General features: G+C 40.5%; 1 protein-coding gene across 4 annotated transcripts in view; it reads right to left on the bottom strand.

Annotated features, from left to right (window-relative positions):
• Positions 1-22,757, bottom strand: part of PAPOLG (poly(A) polymerase gamma) — a 63,583-nt gene that overhangs the window by 5,373 nt on the left and 35,453 nt on the right. For 3 of the 4 annotated variants that reach the window (XM_043511952.1, XM_038396710.2, XM_043511953.1), the window contains exons 9-19: positions 19,373-19,511; positions 19,118-19,190; positions 18,924-19,044; positions 18,373-18,457; positions 17,173-17,226; positions 11,598-11,717; positions 11,067-11,176; positions 7,763-7,884; positions 7,500-7,675; positions 6,988-7,097; positions 6,600-6,907 (exon numbers count right to left, since the gene is read on the bottom strand). In XM_043511952.1, coding sequence (XP_043367887.1) covers positions 6,600-6,907; positions 6,988-7,097; positions 7,500-7,675; positions 7,763-7,884; positions 11,067-11,176; positions 11,598-11,717; positions 17,173-17,226; positions 18,373-18,457; positions 18,924-19,044; positions 19,118-19,190; positions 19,373-19,511 — 1,418 coding nt within the window. The remainder of the gene's footprint in view (positions 1-6,599; positions 6,908-6,987; positions 7,098-7,499; positions 7,676-7,762; positions 7,885-11,066; positions 11,177-11,597; positions 11,718-17,172; positions 17,227-18,372; positions 18,458-18,923; positions 19,045-19,117; positions 19,191-19,372; positions 19,512-22,757) is intronic. The other variant, XM_038396711.2, reaches the window with a different exon arrangement.

The following is a 22,757-nucleotide window of genomic DNA, read 5'->3' as shown; positions in this document are numbered from 1 at the left end:
GCCCACTTCAAAAGGTCCTCCTCCTGGACATCTGTAAAGAGATGCCATAGTTGTTACTTGTGCTCTGGTGGAATGAGCTCTTATTCCATCATTGGGGAGAAGGTTTGATAGCAACAGAATTGAATGCAGCCAGAGATCCATTTAGAAATTCTCTGGGTGGAGACCAACTTTCTGCTGTAGTGATGAATAGTCTCAGGGATTTCTTGAGTGGTTTTGTTCTGTGCAGGTAAAAGGGACCAGAGTTTTCATTCCTCTGCTGAAGCGTGTGGTTTTGGGAAGAACACGGTAAGTGAATCAAATTGGCTACAGTGAAATTCCAAAATTACTTTGGGGTGAATTTGGGGGGTAGACACAAAGAAACCTTATCCTTATGGAATATATAGTTTAAGGAGAATCTGCCATCATTGCTCCAAGTTCACCAACTTTTCTAGCTGAGGTGATGGCTCCATGACCTTCATGGAAAGGAGACACATTGTGCAAGAAGCGAAAGGTTCAAAGGGGGGCCTTTGAGTACCAAGAGAACAAATTTTAGGTGCCACTGGGGAGTAGGCTTCTGAATACCTGGGAAAGTTCTTATTAGGGTTTTCCAGAGTCTATTGGACAGAGAATGTGCAGAGACCAGGTAGCCCTGAGAAGGTGGCGGGTATGCCCCGATTACCCCATGTGAACTTGCCAGGAGCTGATGGACAAACCTGATGTCTTCAAAGATAGGATATAGTCCAAGATGAGAGGAATATCTGTATTTTCTGGGAGAATGCCTCTCTGATGTGCCCAAGATAAGTGCTTCCATTTAGCTCGGTAACATTTTCTAGTAGAGTCCTTTCTATTATTTGAGAGGTCTCTTATGGCTGTGGAGCGTGAACATAATGATGTCCATCCAAATACCAAATCCTGAGGAGGAGCGGACGTGTATCAGGGTGTCTGATCTTGCTGTTCCACTGGGTCAGGAGCTCAGGAAATGTTGGGAGGATGATTAGTGGTCAAGATAACATGTGTAGGAGGTTGGGAAACCAGAACTGTGTGGAACAGAAGAGGGCAATCAGGATAACCCTTTGACATCCCAATATTCACCACTATCATGTAATTAGGATATGTTTTGTATAAAGTAGGTCTTGTGAAGTATTCAAAAAAAAGTCTTGATCTGCCAGATATTAATATCTTGTTGGATTGTATGTGCTATCATTGTATGTGAAGGCTATGTATGTGTTACTGAAACATGTTGTGAGGTTAAAAACACCCACAAGCAGCCTTTCAGGCCTTTTTACTGTTGTACCTAACAATGTTAATGACTTACTGAGGAAAGGCACATAAGCCCAAGGATTACCCCAGGAACTGTGTACAAGAGAAACCTCTGAGACAGCACTACGTCATGGGGACTGTTTGACCCATGTCACAGCAAAAAGAGCTTTCCAGCAAGTGGGGAGATGTTGTAAAAGGAGGATAAAGACATCATGAAGGTACTTCGCTCTCCCTGCAACAACACACCTGGAAACACCTGAGGGGCAAGTACTGAATGGTGGGAAGTGATGGTCGCAGGCTAGAAGGATCTTTAGCCTGTGTATGAAAACCTGGGAAAGCCAAGGAAACTTGTGCCTTAAGAATCTGCCAGCCTATTTATCACTCAGGGTGAGAATTTGCTAATTTATATCCTATCTAGATGCGTTAAGCTCAGTTTGCGTTTTTTGTTTATTTACTAAGGTGATCTGCTTTGATCAGTTTGCTATTCCTTATAATCACTTAAAATCTGGTGTAGTTACTAAACTTGTTTTTGTTCATTCTGAAACTAGTTTGTGGAATTCATAATTGGGGGGTGGGGAGCAAAAAGCTGGGCAAATCTTATTCCACATTGAGGGAGGAGGTGGGTTCATGAGCTTCTGCTGTACAGATTTCTGTACAGTGCAAGATAAACCCAAAATTGTTTTGCACTCCAGAGGGGGCATGCACTTGAGTGCTGGGCAATTCCCGAGTTGAGTCTTCCTACGCAGAGCTGATCTCAGTAAGTCTTTCTGCAGCTGGGTGTGGCCCTACCTGTTTGTGTGCTGGACAAGGCTTGAGGGCCTGGCTCAGCAGGGTAGTGTAAGGGAACCCAGACTGGTGGGCTGAGTGGTACCCCAATACATGAGGTGGCACCCCAGAAAGGGGGGGCAATCTGACAAACCCATTCTCCATCCTACTGGATTTTGCATAGAACTTGTGGAAGGATCAGTAAAAGAGGGAAGTTGTAGTTGAGCTGGTCCAACCAAGGAAGCAGCAGAGTGTCTTGGGTGACAACCAAGATCTTTTCTGGAGCAATATGTGGTGCATTTCCTGTTTTCTTGAGAAGTGAACAGGTCTTTGGTTGGGGTTCCTCAGAGTGAAAATTCACAAAGTACTGCATCATGGAGCTCCCTCTTGTGGTTAACTGAAATGTCTGCTAAGGGAGTCTGCAAGCACATTTTGCTTTCCTGGAATGTAGGCTTCCAACAGGATGATTTGATTGATGATACACCAGTTCCAGGGGCAGACTGCTTCTGTGCACAGGGAGGCGGAACCCATTCCTCATTGCTTGTTGATGAAGACAGTGTAATGTTGTCTGACATTATAAGGACCTGGTGAGCATGGACGAATGAAAGAAGGGACCCTCATGCCTTTCAGATTGTTCACAATTCCAGAATATTGATGCACATCCTGGACTCTTGAGATGTCCAGGTACCTTGAGCTGTGCGGTTGTTCATGTGGATTCCCCAACTCAACAGGGACGCATCTGTAGTAATGGTCTGTCTGGAGAGGAAGGGAGAAAGAAGCCCATGCATACCGGACAAGGATTTGGATTTGTCCACCATAGCAGGGAAGACACTGGGCAGAATGGTCATCATGGGGTTCACTGACTGACATTTTGGGGAGTACACCAATTGCCGTGTTTGAAGGTAATGAAAGTGGAGTCTTGCAAGTGGAGTGCTGTAGTTGCATGAGACCATATGACCTAGCAGATACACACGACTTAACCAGTACTCGAGGCTTGTTTGTGATGTAGGCTATGATATTGTTCATGGTCTGGAACCTATCCTGCAGGTACTCTCTTGCTGTAATACAATTCAAGGTTGTCTGGATGAAATCTGGAGATTGTGTGGAGCTGAGAACAGCTTTTTCAGTGTTTATACTGACTCCCAGTGAGGAGAGCAGGTGTAGCATCATCGAAGTTAATACACAGGTGTCCCTGCGGGACTTAACAATGAGCCAGTCATCAAGGTAGTGGAAGACAATGAGACCACAATGTCTGACATGGGCTGCTACTACAGAGACTATCTTGGTAAAAGACTCTGGGGGCAGTTGCTATTCCAAAGGGGAGCATTCAGTACTGAAAATGGGTCAAGTCCACCAAGAATCTGAGGAAGCATTTGTGGGTGGAATGAATGTCTACATGGAAGGAAGTGCCATAAGCCACATGAACTTTTATAAAGATGGAATTATAGCTGCCAACATGACCATGCAAAATCATAGTTTGCAAATGAAGTGGTTGAGATGGGGGAGGTATAGGAGCGGTCTCCAACCAAGCTTCTTTTTGAATACCAGGAAGTCAGTCAAGTGAAACCCTCTCCCTTAGTATTGAGGAGGGACAAGTTCTATTGCTTCTTGCTGCAGCAAGGAGTTCCTCTTGTTTGAGAATACTCTCAGGCGAGTGGCTTCTAAAGGGGGCAGGCAGTGGTTTTGGAGGAGGTAGGGATGCATACTATCATAGCCAGAGTGCATGACATTCAGCACCTGCTTGTCTGTTATTGTGGCAGTCCAAGCGTTGAAATAGTGTAGAAAGACCCCCAAATGGTGTGTGGGGTCAGGTGGTGTCAGACTTAGTGTTTCATGGATCTCAAGCACCCATCAAAACCAACATTGAGCCAGGAGCTGATATTGAGATGCTGAGCTGTTAGATTTCAGAGTAGCAGCCGTGTTAGTCTGTATTTGCAAAAAGAAAAGGAGTACTAGTGGCACCTTAGAGACTAACAAATTTATTTGAGCACAAGCTTTCGTGAGCTACAGCTCACTTCATCGGATGCATCCGATGAAGTGAGCTGTAGCTCACAAAAGCTTATGCTCAAATAAATTTGTTAGTCTCTAAGGTGCCACTAGTACTCCTTTTCTTTGAGCTGTTAGAGGGTTCAAAAACCCTGCTTCCATACATCCTCCGTCTCTTACATGGTTCATAGGGCCTCTGATGGAACAAACAAACAAACAGCTGAACCATGCGCCTAGATGTGACCGATATGCAGTGAAACTTCCTCTTAGAAGCAGGTGCATATATCCCCAGCAAATGGAGGGTAGCCCTGGAGTCCTTCAGGGTATGGAGGGACTAGTCTGTTTTCTGGTTGAAGAGGTGTGATTCATTGAGGTCCTCAATGTTGTTTTGGACTTCTGCAGGGAACCCTGACATTGGGCCATGACTCTCTGCTCATGATGATGGAAGTAGCCATAGCTCTAGAGGAAGTATCAGCATCATCGACTACAGATTGGAGAATGGTCCTGGCTATCAGTTTGCCTTCATCTATCAGAGCTTGAAAATGAGCTCCATCCTACTGCGGAAGGCAGTCAGTAAACTCTGCAAACTTGGCAGCATCAGGAAATCGTATCATGAACTGGAGGCTGGATAATGAGAAGACTGTTCTCCCCAGCAGATCCAGGCATTTGCCCTCTATCAGCAAGGATAGACCATGGATGTGACTGTCTAGCCCTTTTGGAAGCAGGATGGACCACCACTTAGAAAATAGATTTGTTCCTTCAGCTTGCATGTAATAACGCTTTTCTGCCCTTTACAGGGTAGGAGCACAACTGGCAGAGGAGCACCAAACTGTTCTAAATGGCTCCAGTATGGCTTCATTAGTAGGGAGAGCCAATATGTTGGGGTCTAGATGCATGGAGGATGTTTAAGAGTTTGTGCTGAGAGTCCTGGATCTCCTGGAGAGGAATCAAACTCTCCAGCAACTCTGTGGAGATGATCTGGGAATTTCCTGAAGTCACTGGGGGAAGAGATGTGGATGGAGATGTAGGAGTCACCACTTCATCCAGGGATGAAGATGGCAGTCTTACTAGTTCCAGTGAAACCACCTGATCCAAAACAATGTTCCTCCCATGCCAGATCTGAGTGTTCCCTTAGAGGGGAGGCAAGGGGTGACTCCCTGGCAGATTGGATAGACTCTGCATGGGACTACTGGTCCCAAGGCCCCCAGTAGGAAGGGTCAGTAGGTAGTCATGGGGGCCCCCCCATGACATGGGGTACTTGCGGCTCCAAGTTAGATGAAGGAGAGGTCGGTCCCAAACTGGTGCAGGTCTCTTGGGTGGTGGTGAACACACAGGGTAGGGGAAGAAAAGTTCATAGGGTGATTCACTCTCCTGAAGAGAAGTCAGATTCCAGTTCCAGTGGCGGTACTGTTGGTGCCGTTGGAAGGGAGAAGTGTTGTGTATAGGATGGGTGATAAACTCCTTCCCATGGTCAATTACCTCAGAGGTGGATCCGACTGGGGCTTCATGGCCTTGTCCATGAGGTATTTGCAGAGACGAAGTTCCTGCCTTTCTCGGGTATAGCTGGGGAACAATTGACAGATACTGCACCTCATCATGATGTGGGCTTTCCCACGGCAGTACAGACCGAGGTGGTTGTCGCTGACAGAGAAGGATCATGGGAAGGAAGCATGGCATTTGATGCCTGGAGTCCTGGGCATAATCCTGTACCTAAATGGGGTGATTTTACCTAGGAAACTGATCTATAGAAACACTCAACTGTTAAAGCTGTTTACAAACTAGGTAATTCTTATTTTGTAGGATGTAGCCAAAGCTGTAGACACTGAAGATTTCAACCTGGACCATGCAGTAGTGAGAAGAAACCGTAGAGGTGATCAGTCTGTCCTGCTCTCTATCCCCTCAGACAGAGGCACAGGTAAATCAGAGTGCATGTGTGGACCAACAGACACTACTTTCAAATTCCCCAGCTCTGGATGTCTGGTACACATGCATAACCCACCACCATGGAATACAATAGGGACCATTACTCAAAGAAGTAGAAGAAATGTAGACTCTTTAGTCAAACTTCAATGACTAATGAACATCTTGGAGAAAGGCAGGCTTTGGTAAAGATTTCAATACCACCCCTATAGTGCCTTTCATTAACAATAGGCATCTAGGTCATTCAGCAAAAAGAAGAGATAGTCCAGAATTAACAATACTGATATTTCTATGGTTAAAGCAAGCATAACAGTAGGAACTTTCGGGCCCTCTTTATAAATCACTAAGCAACAAATAAAGGGCACAAGCCTAGCTTTTTTAAAAAAAATCTTTTCCAGGTTATTTTTAAATGTTTCATAGAGCTTCAGATTAGATGTTGTTCCTATGAGACATTTTCTATCCTCTTCCTAGAGGATCTAATGGTAGGTGTGGTATGCAATTGTTTCAAACTTTCCAAGAGCCTATAATCAAAGTTTAGGCTTTAGTCATGGATTGCTGGAATGAAACTGTCATGTCAGATCTGAACACTGCATTCTACATACACGAACTTTGAACATTAAACACTAGGCTAATTCTGACAGCCAGTATTTTTAAAAGGACAGTATTAAAAATTGAAGTTATAACATTACCTGCAGAGTCTTTTGGAGTTTATCTATATACATCTCTCCAACTCTTTCTCTCTTTGATTCCATATTGAAGTGTGTTTTTACCTTTTCTATATCTTTAAGTCTTTTAGTGCATTCTTCTGAGGAAGGTGAATGAGGTCTTTTAGGTGCTGCATTTTTAGAGTTTAGAGTTGAAATTCCATTTAGGAGCTGTTGTCCCTGTGCAGGAGGAGGTGTAATAAGTCGAGAAATCACATTTCGTCCTACTACTGTAGGTATGGTGCATCCAGTTGGAGGTAGCACTGCTTTTGTTGTACCTGCAATCTCGGTCTCTGCACAAAGAAAACAGCCTTTAAAGTGTAGTTACATAGAGTTAAGGGTTACATTTTCCTCACTATGTTTGGATACATACTTGAACCAATAACTGGAATGGACAGTCTTTTAACAGGCACTGATGGCACAGTGACATTCAATGACTTCTCTCTATTGGTAGCAGCACTGGTTCTCTGAAGTACAGTGTTCCTGTTAAATAAACATTGTAATGCTCTTTCACATTTTCGGTTACACAGCTAGTCTATCTCCTTGAACTATCCACTGGCCGAAGAAAATGCATATACTGTATACTGAAGACAGCTGATTTCTGGCATAACATCCCTTTACATTTTTGCTGCCATTCATTTATTCATGGTCATTATCCTTCAAAAGTTTGTAGATATACAAGACACTACAATTATTCCATATATTTATTTTGCAAGACCAAGAGTCAACTTAATTATTGATTAAAAAATTTAGTATACATGCCACAGCAATTTATATAAAGACTGAAGTAAGAACTGCCAAATAAACTTGTCCACGTTAAAAGTAGAAGTTACCCTTTGCAAGCCCTTCACATTGCTACAAGGCACAAGCTTACAAACTACTAACCTTTCTGTTTCTATCAGAGAGTTGTTGTCCAATTTAGAGATCCTGTTTAACAAGAAAGGGGAGCTATATCGTGTTCCTGTGTCTGAGTTCATGGAACCATCCAAAGAGCTTACATCCACTGAAGCCCTTTTCGATGAAAGCCCACTAATGTTTCGAGCAATGTCTGGTATGCTTTGCTGAAAACAAAGGTTACGAGATATAAATCTTTTTTTAAAAAGATACGCACACATGCAAATATGTGAAGAATCAAAACTTCAACATACCTTCTTTCTTTTCTGTAAAATTTCAGCAGGCAAATAATAATGCAGTTGCTTTTTCTTCACATGAGTTGCTTCAATCTTCATGCCGTCTTTTAGCATATTGATGTTATTTGCCTGCCTATGAACTGCAATATGCAATTACCCAATTTAAAGCCAGAATACATGCAGATTCCAATTCCCTCAACTTAGATTATATTTTTATAAAATTATGTTTCTGAATGAAGAAGCCAACAGCAGGTCTTCATTAAGTGTTTTTACTCTGAACATATCATATTGGAATATTGTCAATATGTTGAAGCTCATTTAAACTAAAGCTACAATAACAGAAGGTTACCAGGAGAGTTTCCAAATTCATGCCAGTTGATAAAAATGGGAGAACTGTATGATGGGAAGCCCATTTTACTTTACATTTCATAACCAATTTAGTCCATTTGATGTTTGCAGTCTGTCACCATCCTATAGTCATTTTAACTTTGTTTAAAAAAGATACCTCTTTAAAACAACTGATTACAGGTGTCTGTGCTGCTTAAAAAGGTTGCAAACAGTGTTGGAGTGTAAGAGGAATGTAGGATTTGTGTGTGTGTGTGTGTGTGTGTGTGTGTGTGTGTGTGTGTGTGTGTTTTTTTAATCTTAAATTTAATTCCCTCTGATTCACTGGACTGAGAAAGTTCAGTTAACTTTAGCCTCTGCAAACCGTGTTGGGTAATTGATGGATTCAAATACATGTATTTGCAGATCAAATAACTCAGCTGTTTAAATACTTAAATCTAAAAATGCAGACAAAAAAGATTGAGGCAGTTTATTTCATTTCACTAGCATGATTGCCCAGAAATCGAGCAGACAGGCAAAGCAGAGGTAGAGACAAAATAGGACTGATAATGCAAGTTAAAATTTGGCACTTTTTTTTATGATATCCCTTTAAGAGGGCATCTTCAGTTTCCATCTCCTATAAATTAAGTGCAGCAATACCACTCTTACCGATTCGAAGTTTAATACTGGGCATCACATTTGTGGATATTCAGTCTTAAGGGTTTACTTATTGGACTTTATATTCTGCATTTGTTTAACTGATGCGTAGCAATTTAAGTTTGTTGTTCAGTAGGTTGCCAAGAGCATTGGGGATACTAGAATTAGTTAAAAGATCCCGAGCTTCCATTGATCTTTCACTAAAACCATTTAAATCTAAAATCAGTGGGACTTGTCTATGCCACATTTATGTACCAAATTTAACTATATACTATTAGGATAAAGGTGTTAATATTGATACATTTACGTATAGGTTATTTATTATAGAAAAAGACTAAGGGCTTATTTAAAACACAGGGTTTTCTGTATCTCCCCTCCCCACTGCCAATCTGATTAGGAAAGCCTGTGCCTCAAGGCAGAGCTTGGGTAAGCAAGGAATAAGCTGTATCAAAGTAAATTTCTACTGCGGATGCAGTTATACCAGTTTAGGTATTGAACGATTAACTATACTGGTTATAGTTAAAATGGTACAATTTGTTTAGGAAGGCCCAATATTTGCTAAATGACTTCAAAAGAGGGGCCTGGTAACAGTTTGAGCCACAGAGTTGCAAACAAAAACATCCATAACAGCATAGGTGGCGACTGGGTGCTCTGTACCAACTGGTAGCCAAGCTCCCACTTTCTCGCCTTTTTCTCCCCCACCCTGCCCCCGAGCGCACCACATCTCTGTTCCTCCCAGCGCTTCCCACCCCCCTGCCACCTAACAGTTGTTTGGCAGAGCTTAGGACTTTCCAGGAGGGAGGGGGAGGAGCAGGGATGTGGCGCACTCTGGGGAGGAGGCAGAGAAGAGGCGGGGACTTGGGGGAAGGGATGGAATGGGGGCAGGGTGAGGGCGGTGCAGGGGCGGGGGGTGTCAAGAACCCACCCATCAGAGGGGAAGTCAGCGCCCATGCAGAACGCCATCCATAAATGCATTGATATGGGCCAATCGCTATAACAACTTAAAAATGCAAGAAAAAAAATACATCAGTGCACTATTAAAGTTTTAAAAGGTTGAAGACAACAGTTGACATTCAAATAAATACATATACTGCAAAGACTTTGTGGAAGTATCAGACAGTCCACTCCTAAGTCTAACAAAACTAGCATACTGGGCTTCCACACTAACAGTTTCAAATGCTTACACATTTGTATGCCAGATTTCTGCAGGCTTCTCAATTGCTTTAGCCCTCAATGACTCTTGCCCTGAGGAACTGTTAGAAGTTGGGGGGTGGGGGGGGGGAGGGATAGCTCAGTGGTTTGAGCATTGGCCTGCTAAACCCAGGGTTGTTGCGAGTTCAACTCTTGAGGGGGCCATTTAGGGATCTGGGGCAAAAATTGGTGATTGGTCCTGCTTTGAGCAGGAGGTTGGAATAGATGATCTCCTGAGATCCCTTCCAACCCTGATATTCTAGGACTTCTATGACTATGACTCTAAGTTACCATATTATCCAAGCACCACTGCCACCTCACTCACAACTGAAGTTTAACAAGCACTTTTTCATTACCCATCAGATGCCCACATGGAATTTGACTGAACTTCTCAGACAGAATCATAGAACTGGAAGGGACCTTGAGAGGTCATCTAGTCCAGTGGCCTGCACTCAAGGTAATAAGTTCACCATAGCTCCAACAACATACTGAGAAACTGTAAGCCAAAGAGCAACGAACCAGATTGCTGCATATACACAAAATGCTGTCAAATGATCAAACTAAAGGAAACAAAAAAAAAATCTCTTATTTTTCAGTTACTGTAGCCTTGGGAATTACTTGCAACAATACTAAGTAAAATATCATGGAATTAAATTAAATTAATGTTGTCCCTTCAGATCTACACTTCAGTGGTTCCAACACATCACAAATGAAAGGGAAGGGAAGAGTAGCTCTCATGTTACGGATTTTTCTGCCACTAAAAAAAAATAAAATAAAAATATGATGGATGTAAATAGTGTCATTTTTACAAGTCTAGCCGAACTCTTTGATGTAAGAGGCTATAGAGTGCTTCAACTCAGGTCTTCACCATGTTCCTCATATAGTTTGTATCTGACAAGGAATGCACCTTCTAACTTATTGTATGGCTACAGCAGGTATACATCCAAGATAGATATCTGTTTTGTGGTCAAAATAGGAAGTTACTATTTTAAAATTAAGCCTCCACATGCTCTGCACCTAGACCTTCACCATGACTATCCTGGAGGAGGCAGAGTTTGGGAAGAGTTTATTGATTATATTACCTATTTAGATAATCTTGTAAGAGTCAAACTAAAAACCACACCAAGACTAAAGTGAAATATAAGCTTACCTGTATCTGTGAATGATTGTATATCATATGTTAAGTCAATGTTAACACTTTCTGCATTTTCCATTTTCCTAAAAATTATTCCAAGGAACCACATGGATACATAGTTGCTCCTTTAAAAACCAATAATAAAAAAAAATCACTGGTGTGTGTCTCATTTGTGTGTCAATATCAGTTCTATTTGGATGTTCCCAATTTAACTTCAGGAACTGGATTAAATAAAATAATCTCCATCATTTAGCTGTTCATTAATATTATGGAGTTTCAGATTTAATCTGCACTTTAGTACTTATGTGTTTTGGTATACTAGTCAGAGGTACAATATTTCACTCATTCTTAAATGTTATGACTTGTTCAGATTGCCTTTTCTTGAAGATACACAGCTGCGAAGCAATGTTTGATTAGCTTGAAATATCTCCACATACATTCTTGCAAGATATCTAGAATAACTGAAGACTAGCAGATTTCAATTTAATTTTAACAGTGACCAAACTACCACATTCTTAAACTAAGGAAGAAAGAAACTTAACTTACTCTTTGCAATGTTCCTTGTTGCCAGGGAAAGACTGAGGATTAACGTGTGCAAGGTTTATAAATTCATTTCTCTCCAAGTTCCCAACAAGTACACGAATTTTAGATTCGACTAGACCAACCCTAATAAAAACATCAAGTGTTAGATTAGTTTGGTTTTAATGAATCAGGCACAATACAATAGTTTGAACTAACAGTTAGAATTTAAAAAGCGTAAGATACCAGTCCAATCAACCCAACATGACAGGTAGCTCAGTGGGATTTAAATATAGCAACCCAAGGCTGGATCTCTCAAAGTGTATGTTCACTTTAATTAGGACTGGAGAAAGTTCCCTTTAGACAATATTGCTTTACATGATTGAAAACCTTTGACAAGTTCATGATAACCATTATCCTCTAAAGGAGTTAAAATACGGCCCTTACCATTCTAGCCATCAAAAGGTTGTAGGATCAAGATCCTAGGTTGCACGTTCTAACACTGTTTGGTTGGATTGTAGGTAGGCAGAAAAGTCAGTCTGAAGCAAACGATGCTTGGAAAGGTACTTTAGTTTGTAGTTCGAGATGTCACGGGAGGATTGTGTTTTGAAAACTGCACTTCAGAGCTTTTTAGCTTTTTTGCTAGAGCTAAGTAGAGAAAGATAGTTCTGTTTCTGGAGTATTTAGACATTTTGAAATTTGATCTTGTTCTGATTTGGAAGGTAAGCAAAAAATGCAGAATTCCCTGTAAAAGGGAAAGTGGTATACTTGGGTTCTGTCGGAGCCTCTCCTGTGTCCCATCAGAACCTTGCCTAAATCTAAACAAAATGTTTAGATTTCACCAGCAAACTGTTTTGTTGGCATTTTCCCCAATTAGCTCCAGCTGTCTGTCCTTGTGAAAGTGTAGGAAGAATGTCTTCCTATCCAAACCAAGAGGAAAGTCTGTAATGAGGATAAGGGCAGAATAACCCAAGTTATTCTGGAACAAACTTAACATTATGTTGAAGACCTGAACAGTAGCAGGTTTTCCTCAGTTACTTAAAGGAATACTGTTAACTTGAAGCCAGTTAAAAAAATTTCTAGTCAATTCCATACATTTCAAAGAATTCAGGTACTGTATTCATCCCTGAACCCACCTGAAAATGGTTTGACTAGGAAAATAAAGTTTAAAAAACTTGTATGGCAGTGTGGAAGCAACAAAAAGAAAAAGCCTGTACAGAAAGTGATGTCAAATGTCGAACTGACTAATTTCCCCTCTCTTTAATACTTCAGCATAACTATTGCGTGAACCAGTAAGTTTAAAAAGTCAAACTGAATTAAATTCATGGTATCAGGTAAAGAAGAAGTGTTAAGGACAAGCTTGGTCTTTTTCTTGTCCTTATGTTCCTTTATTACATACAGTGATTTTAAATTATATTTATTTATTTCCTTGTTCTTAGAATTTGTTATTGTACATAAATTGTTTCATCATACATTAGAACTGTAACAGATTAGATATTATGCTATAAATTAAAAAGATACATAGATCATGTCAAAAGAAACTCCCTAAGCGTATGGTAATTGTTTTTTTTATATATATATATATATATATATATATATATATATATATATATATATATATATATATATATATATATAAAGGCACAGTATACATTACATTAATTGGTATTATGTACACAGTGTTAATAGAATATGTATAGGTATTGGGAAGTTATATTAATTAGATGTATTATACTCTTCCCACAATTCTATTCACCCATGTCAAATATCCCACAACACTGCAAAGCTGAAGTCAGCTTTGGCATTAGAAAATAAGAAGCCTGTCAAAGCCAAAATACACCAATGGTGTGTCCTAGAGGTAAATCCCAACCTGTTCTAAGTCCAACTGGTTTGGAATGTGGTTTCCAGAACAGAGATAATGAAAGGTACAGAACAACATGTTAAGGAACTGGTGGGCTGGATTGTAGGTGACATATAAAGTGCTTTTAAAACTTGTAAACAGTCATGATATAAATGGAGGTAATTTTGGAGGTGCTTCTTCAACTCACACTTACTGCATAAGGTGAACATGCTGCAAGGTAAGAATTGCTTCCTGAAAAGTTGGTATGTACTGTCTCCTTTTTATATTGCATTCTTTGTCTATAGGCTATACATTTTGGTTAGTTTTGGTTATTTGGGCTTGAACATTTTTCATAACAAACCAAAAATATAGTGAAACAATCAGTTATATTGACAGGTTTCAGAGTAGCAGCCATGTTAGTCTCCTTTTCTTTTTGTGAATACAGTACTTGTGGCACCTTAGAGACTAACGAATTTATTTGAGCATAAGCTTTCGTGAGCTACAGCTCACTTCATTGGATGCATTCAGTGGAAAATACAGTGGGGAGATTTATACCTATACATATACAGAAAACATGAAACAATGGGTTTTATCATACACATTGTAAGGAGAGTGATCACTTGAGATGAGCTATTACCAGTGGGGCGGGGGGGGGGGGGGAGGAAGAGGACGAAAACCTTTAGCGGGGATAATCCATGACCCATTTGTTAGTCTAAGGTGCCACAAGTACTCCCTTTTCTTTTTGCGAATCAGTTATATTGTTAATCAACACAGCACAAGTTATATCCTCAGAACAGCCGTGTTTTACAGATGGATTTTGCCCGTGAGTAGCCACTTGAGACAGCTATTAGTTCAGTTAAAACAATATTTTATTGAAACTGCGACAAACATATGTTAACTGCATTTATACAGCTTGTTGTAGGTTACTCCTGCCTGCATTAATACACACACACAAGATGTGCAATAGTTAGGTTTGCTACACTCAGACCTGACTCAAATCCACAAAAAACAGAAATGGATAAGCCAACTCAACAGTACATGTTCTCTTTTATACCCAGATACCTTATTACCACAACTACTTGCACTACAAACTTAACTCTGTCCCCTACAGATGCCAGCCTTTCATCACCTCTGAGTTATCCCTCCCAGTGCATCACAACACACCCAACTAGGACAGGGTCATTTGGTAGAGGAGGAGGAGAGCCGCATCTGTGAGTGAATGAATGAAGCTACATACTGTACTGTTTCCCTGTGTGCGCATGCAAACATACATGCATTTTATAAAGAGAAAGCTTCTGTTCTTTTTTAGTGGATGGTCAGACTGCCAAGGAAAACAAGACCCAAATTTCAAATCTTTCCTATTAAAATGAGAAAAAGCCAAGGCTGCGCAGAAAAATCAAAGGGCCTAAGAAGCAGTTTTGTATCAAAAAGCCCCTTATTTTTAGGGCAGCAACAGAAATTTATGCTCCATTTTAAAACAGAACCTTAACTATGGAGTTTCTAGCAGGGTGCCCCCACAGTTAAGAACTTCATTTCAGAAACAAAAAAACTAATGCTCAACATATGTATTATGTCATAATAGCCTAGTTTTGGCCTTAAAAATGTTTGGTATTTAATATGATAGTTTGATTGAAATGAGCACATTTGGGTTGTTAGTTACAGAACAAATAGGAGGATATTCTGAAATATGTACCCTATTACCTGGTGTGCTACACAAGGTAAATAAACTATCATAACCACACTTCATTGGAAAAAATAGAAATAGGTTAGAATATAGCAAATGGTGCCAACCACTTTTTTCTTGAATTGCTATTCTGATATAGTGCTCTCACAAGGAGACCTGCAGATTAGTTTAAAGTGGCTAGTGTTCCGCAGCCTATTAAAAGGCTATCGCTATATAACTGTTTTTGAATCCTGACTGCCTTCAGATCAAGCTCCTTTCTAGTCAGTGCTAAAAGCAAAGCTGTTGGCTTATATCTAATATAGGAAAAAGTCTTTATCACCATGTCGACGTTTAAATTCTCAGCCTCAGAAGTGTGATCCCACATCTAGATTTCAGAGAAATGGTTGATTATTGAAACAAGTCCCTATAAGAACAAATCATGTAATATGTTGATACTATAACTACTGAAAATTTTTTTGAAACTGAAGCTTACTTGTAAACCCCAGCATACCACTTACAATTCAGAAGAAAGTAATAAGGAGAAATCTTGCATTTGGAAAGATATGACTTGAAGAGCCAATTTCATAGTAGTGACCATACAGCTGTATAACATAAGAGGACACCCCCCCCCCCACTTGCTTCAGAGTCCCCATACCAATGAAGCTTTTTAGACAGGAGCAAGGTTTACCCAGGGTCAAAAAACAAAAACAGAAAAACACTCAAGAGCATACAAGGAAAAATGTTTTCACATATCACTTGTGTCCCAATCCTTTATCATCTTTCAAATCCCTCAAACTTCTGCACAGGCCACCAATACTGATCAGTCAAAATTTACCACCACCTATATTAAAACTGGTTAGTTTTATGATTAAATTGGTCACTTGATGCATTATTGCTCTCAACTGTGTGCTTTAATTGCAAATTACCTGGTGCAGATAGCATGTCTTCCTCTTGCATACTGCCAAACAGTCGGGCAGCACTTAAACTGCAGATATTGTTTCATCTTACTAGTGCTTATCATTGCTTGTGGCGTTTTGAGAAACCACCCCAGAAGGTTGGAGGTTTAACACTTATCTACCTTTTCCAAGAGAATTATAGAAAGCTGTCATAAATATAAAGGGAAGGGTAAACACCTTTAAATCCCTCCTGGCTAGAGGAAAAACCCTTTCACCTGTAAAGGGTTAAGAAGTTAGGATAATCTCACTGGCACCAGACCAAAATGACCAATGAGGAGACAAGATACTTTCAAAGCTGGAGGGGGGAGAAACAAAGGTTCTCTGTCTGTTGCCTTTGCGGGGACCAGAGCAGGAATGCAGGTCAGAACTCCTGTAAAGGGTTAATAAGCAATCTAGTTAGATATGCATTAGATTCCGTTTTCTTTAAATGGCTGATAAAATAAGTTGTGCTGAATGGAATGTATATTCCTGTTTGTGTGTCTTTTTGTAACTTAAGGTTTTGCATAGAGGGATTCTCTATGTTTTGAATCTACCTGATTACCCTGTAAGGTATTTACCATCCTGATTTTACAGAGGTGATTCTTTTATTTTTTCTTCAATTAAAATTCTTCTAAGAACCTGATTGTTCTTAAGATCCAAGGGTTTGGGTCTGTGTTCACCTGTGCAAATTGGTGAGGATTTTTAATCAAGCCTTCCCCAAGAAACGGGGTGTAGGGTTTGGGAGGATTTTTTTGGGGGGGGAAGAGGAGGAGAGAAAGTCATTTCCAAGCAGGCTCTTTCCCTGTTATATATTTGTTAGACGCTTGGTGGTGGCAGCAATAAAGTCCAGGGGCAAAAGGTAAAATAGTTTGTACCTTGGGGAAGTTTAACATAAGCTGGTAAAAATAAGCTTAGGGGGGTTTTTCATGCAGGTCCCCACATCTGTACCCTAGAATTCAGAGTGGGGAAGGAACCTTGACAAAAGCTTTTCCACATGTAGCACTTACACCTTTGTGTTCAAATACACTACAGTAGTTAATTCCAAGTTGCATAGTTTTAAACAAAGAGTTTAGTGCTCACTATTTTCCCCCAATACATGAAGAAAATCCAACTCTATACCATTTTTCAAGTGAAAGAATAAACCCATATTTAAGAATGCCTTACCATTCTAAATGATGCTCTTCAGTAGAGGCACTAGCAGTCAACACAATATAATGCCTGGAAAACATTAAAATATTTAGCCAGTCTCTGGGATCAGAGAGTTTAGTTGCCAAACTCAGAATAGAAAACTCACTGCAACAATTCCAAGACTTCTTGACATGAAAAGTCATGGATCATACTTTCCCAGAACTATGAAGAATAAATCTACGCTGGGTAGCTGTGTAACTGAAAACAGATTGAAAGATCACATTCCACTGAACCGAACACATATACATGCAATTTACTCTTGTATTAGTTCATTAATGTATTATATCTTATTGCTTAACCACCTATCATCTAGCATTATACTATATTTTATCAAAGGAGCAATCCTAAATGCATGAATGCAGTTTGAAAGTTTAATCTGTCCAAACCAATGGAATATTTTAACTGTTCTAGGATGGCTCTTAAAAGAACTCTAGTTATGTACAACCAATGCTTTCTTCCTTTGGGATCGGCACTAATGTGTCTAGGGGGTATATCTACACACTTATGGCAATATGTAAAGACATACATACCTGTACATATGTACAGACACCAAATGCCCTCCTAGCATGGGTATGGCTTAGTAGAGCAAGTGTTCCACACACCTGAAGCCCCAGGGTACACACCCTACATGGCTCCCACACCCACGCAGCGTTTCCCACATCTACAGTACTATTTTTAGCTGTGTAGTGTCCCCACTGCTGGAGCCCTTCACTGCTACATGTGTAGTGCTTGTACTCTACATGCCACCATAAGGCTAGATATAAACTAGGAGTTATGCTCTTTAGGGTGAGCTAAGTATGCTTCTTCATATGTTTAGAAGAAATTTAGGGTAATGGTTCAGCTATTTCAGCCTAAATGGAAATAAGGCTCTTCCAATTCCCTTTTCTTCAAACTATTTTCTAGCCACATTTAGAAGTACTGAAAACATTTCTGCATAGTATAAAAGTTACAGGTTTTCTTACTGAAGAGTAGTCTGCATTTTACTTTTACTGCATTCTAATTCACTAGGTAGAATAGGGATGGGAGAAAATGAAGTCCCTATAAGCAAACAGCAAATTATGGTAGTTGTACTAACCTGAAATTTTTTTCTTTTTTTAAAATCAGAGCAAAAAATTTATTCCAATTGCATCGTAGTTCAAAATATTTCAGACAGACAGACAATGGAGTCATACATACTTGTACTTTTGAAAGAAGATTGGGGGTTCAAGGAGTTTTGGCCAGTCCGATTTTCCTTGGAGAATTTCATCTGTGACAGCAAGACCTATGTTTAAAAAAAAAATTTGCTATGTTTTATTTTTGTAGACAGTTAACCTGACCAGGTAAGCACATTACATTTCTACCAAGTCCTTTGAGATCTATGTATGAAAAAAGCTATATGAAAACTAGGAATCTTCATCCTACGCCGTTAACTAAAGGATAGAACAAATGGGAATTCCTGTCACTGCACACAACTGGGTCACCTACTACCGTAATCTCAATACACTTTGGAAAGTTGACCCCCTGCATCACCATGCTAGTCCAAACGGATTCCTAGAAATGAGAAATAGAAGAGACGTAGCTCATCTGTTCCATCCTTCTGCCAGTGCCAGATTGTTTAACAATTATATGCTGTGAGGACCATATAAATGTGTTTTCTTCTAGAGGAAGAAAAGCTATACTTGGCATCTATTTATTTTGGCTCATTTTTATATCATGTAAAAAGTATGGAGAGGTTTGAAATGAGTTACCTTGCTTGAACTCCTCTACCATTACTGCTCGTGTTGAAGTAGAAACATTATATGTAGAATTCTGCTGCGGATAGGCTGGCGTGATTATGGGCATTAGATGATATCGGTCAGATGGGTTTACCTATGGCATTAGAATGGTTCTGTTAGTGTGTTTAAAGTGATTATAAATTAAGACAGACAAGACATCTACATACCCTAGGGTCCCAGACTGGCAAATTTAGATTGCTATCCTCAGGTTGTTTGAGCAACACAGGATTTGGCCATTCCCTGTAGAAAAGACCAAAGAATGACCATCATGTATAGCTTTGTCCATGTAAAGTAATTTTTCTTTAAGACACAAAATGAAGACAATTTAGCTTAAGTCTAGTTAAGTGTAGAACTAGTTTGACAAGACAATGCTTAGCTAATTTTGGGGAGGGGGCTATGAGAAGTATTTAAAAAAAACTTACCATTTTGAAAAAATTAGGAAGAATTTGTGAACTAGAGTAGATGCCAATGCATTTGGATAGAGCTGACATGTTCTTGCTACCAGCATTGCCCAGGAAACACCACCAAGAAACCCCAACACATTGGAATAAATACCACGTCCTAGAATATATACATTTTAAAGTTAGACTCATACTTGCACACTTTAAAAATAAAGGCTTTCGAAAAACAGAGCTCTAGAAAAGATTTAACAAAACTGATTATAACCCAACCTGTACAGATTATACTCAATTATATCACGTCTACTTATTGCCATTTACAAGCCAAAAAAATGGTATGATTCCAGTTTCCTGTCTCTCACGGTAAGATATACTGAAGGCCCCATACATGCTTCCAATTTGCAGAACCAGAGGGCTCTTTGGCTGTGCTCATTTTGCACTGATTCTTGCACTGTTCTGGCAGCTGGAGAGGGGAGCCTTTAAAAATTTGCCTTCCTTTTCAAGACTTGAGGGCTGATGGGCCTGAACCACATCATATGAATACAGACAAGATATTGAGCAAAATCCACATATGAAAGTGTGGACAGTATATTTGTAGCTGCTTTAGTCAATGAGCGTTTTCATCAGTGTTTTCCAGGCAGCCTTGCTCAGACCCCAGTTATGCCAGGTAAGGAAAGCATTTGTAGCCAGATTCAACAACTCATCTCCCCGACTTCACAGGATTTCAGTGCCATCCAGGTCCTGCTCAGAGACTAGAGCTGGTCAACATTTTGGCAGAGGCCTATTAAGAATTTTTTCGTGAAAGTTTTGACAGTTTTGGATCAGCACTAGATCCCTCCTATCAAGACAGAGATGGGAAAGAATTGCAGTCTAAGATGTTTCTCAAGTTAACGGTTTGGTGCACATGATTACCTATGGACTTTTCCATCCTAATCTTGTCATATTTCAGGTTTACCAAGATCATGGGCTAGAGATTGTAATTTTTATTCAAAGACCAAAAGCAGATCTCAGAACACTTCACATTGTCTATAGGCAAGACAAAATTAATAGCCATTACTATCACAAAGCGGCAACAAGTCTAGAACAGCAAACAGTTCTCAGTCATCCATTTAAACATTAGCCAGATTCAAACTGGTTTACTTTTAGAAGTCAGACAAGATAAAGTCTGTTCAGGTCAGTAGAGTCATCTGTCAAACATCCAGTTTACTGCTCTTCAAGTTGCAATTTATTTCAATTCCCATAACATTTATTCTGAAGGCACTTTGTCTTTTTTTGTTGTTATATATATGAAGGTTACTCACTTGTAACCCAATTTCTCTGAAACTAACTCTGCATATTCACTTTCGTGATGGGCCATCTGATGGCACTTTCTGGTAATACAGCCAGTGAGTGCCCACATGCCCCTCCCAGTCCCCTCAGTGTTCAAGCATGTTGTAAGGGCGTGGCCATAAAAAGGAGCATGGTGTGAGCACTTGCTCTGTTCCCCCCCACAGCTAGTGCCGAGTACAGTGGTATTACTTAGTTAGGACTCTACGGAAGAGGGGAAGGTGTGTGGACAGCATGAACATGCAGAGTCCATCAGGAAGAACTCCGGTTACCTTCATTCCTTCTTTGAAGGTCCTCTGCATATCCCCACTCTTGGGGTAGTTTGACAAGCAATATTCAGCAAAGGATGGAGGGACAAGGTCCTAATTAAATAGAGATTGAAACATTGCCCTGCCAAACAGAGTATCAGATCTACCAGATAAATCTAAAAGCATTTAGTGAAAGTATGAATTGAACCCCAGAGTGGTAGCTTTAGATATGATGCCCTTATTGAGATATGTAAAATACATGAGAGGTAGGAACTGCTCTAGTAGAGATAGTTCTGAGACCCAGTGCTGGAGAGAGAAGATGCCTTATAATTTTAATACTTAATTTTAATAACCAATCTAGACAAGGTTGGCACAGAAAAAGCATGGCGTTTGCAATTTTTAGCAGAGTAAGTGAACAGTTTTGGGGAAAATCCTAAACTCCTCAGACAGTAAAATAAGGAGCTTTTAAAATCTAAAAAATGCAATCCAGATTCACTTAACACGAGATTGGAGGGAAGGAGACGCACAATAAATTGATTTTCATGTTAACCAATCAATTAGTTTAGAGAGAAATCTGGGGTGAGGCTTAAGTGCCTCCTTGTCTTTACAGAAAATTGTAAGAGGAGGGTCAGCCATCAAGGCCTACAGTTAACTAGGGGCTTGTCTACACTTGCAGGTTTGTTGCCAAAAACTGGGTTTTGGCAACAACACAGCAATAGCTTACACATTGCAAGATTATTATTATTATTATTATTCCCCCCCACCCAGTTTTGGCAACAAAAAAAACTTCTACCCCTGTGAGAGACTTGTCTTTCACCCTCCCTTTATTGGCAACAGCCAGCCAGTGTAGACACCACAGGTTTTACCTCCTATTTTATTGGCCTCCAGAACAGCATCCCAGAATTCCGCTGCTGCCGCTCTGGTCAGCGGTTTGAACTCTGCTGCCCTGCAGCCAATGCGCCCCTCCCCCTTGCAAGCGCCAGGACTTTTAAATCTCGTTTCCTGCTTGTGGCTTCCCAGGTGAGCATGGCTGGGTATCACCCCAAATGTGCTCCCACTTGGGCCAGCGGTGAGTTGTTGGATCTGATCAGTATATGGGGAGAAGAGTCTGTTCAGTCTCAGCTGTGAGTGACCCGTAGGAATCAGAACACATGGCAAATTTCTCAAGGCTTGTGCGAGAAGGGCTATGACTGGGACATGTAGCAGTGCAGAGCAAAGATAAAGGAGCTAACTAAGGTGTCCCATAAGGCGAGGGAGGTGAACCATTGCTCCGGTGGTGCACCAAGACCTGCTGCTCTGTAAAAAGAGAAGAATGCTATCCTCGGTGGTGACCTCACCTCCATCGCCGATAGCCCCGTGGATACTTTTCAGGCAGCAGAAAGAAGGGGTAAGCCTGAGGCTGAAATTGTGGATAAAGAAGTCAAGATAGAAGAGGCAGAGGTGCTCCAGTGGGGTTGCCCGGTGGGGCATGCCGCCAGGAACTTTCCACTCCAGAAGTGCTCAATGGGGAGCAGGAAGCAGATGAGACTGGGTAAGTTGCTGTGGCTTGTGTAGTGAATTGAAGTGGGAGGCAGGTAGCATGTAACTAATCTGCATCGCCAAGCAGGGTGTTGATGGACATTGAGACCTGCAGGGAATCCTCCTGAGAGAAGCTCTGGAAAGTTTCCAAGAGGTACTTGTTAATCCTCTGCTGCAGATTTCAAGGGATTGCAGCCTTGTTAGGTTCCCCCATTGTAGGAAACTGTACCTTGCCATTTAGCAGTAACTGGAGTTAGGACCAAAGTGGCACATAGCTGAGCTGCATATAGACCAGGGTGAAAGCTGTAAGCATTCAG

Source organism: Dermochelys coriacea, chromosome 3, assembly GCF_009764565.3.
Source record: "Dermochelys coriacea isolate rDerCor1 chromosome 3, rDerCor1.pri.v4, whole genome shotgun sequence".
Classification (NCBI taxonomy): domain Eukaryota; kingdom Metazoa; phylum Chordata; order Testudines; family Dermochelyidae; genus Dermochelys; species Dermochelys coriacea.
This window is presented reverse-complemented; position numbering and strand designations above follow the sequence as displayed.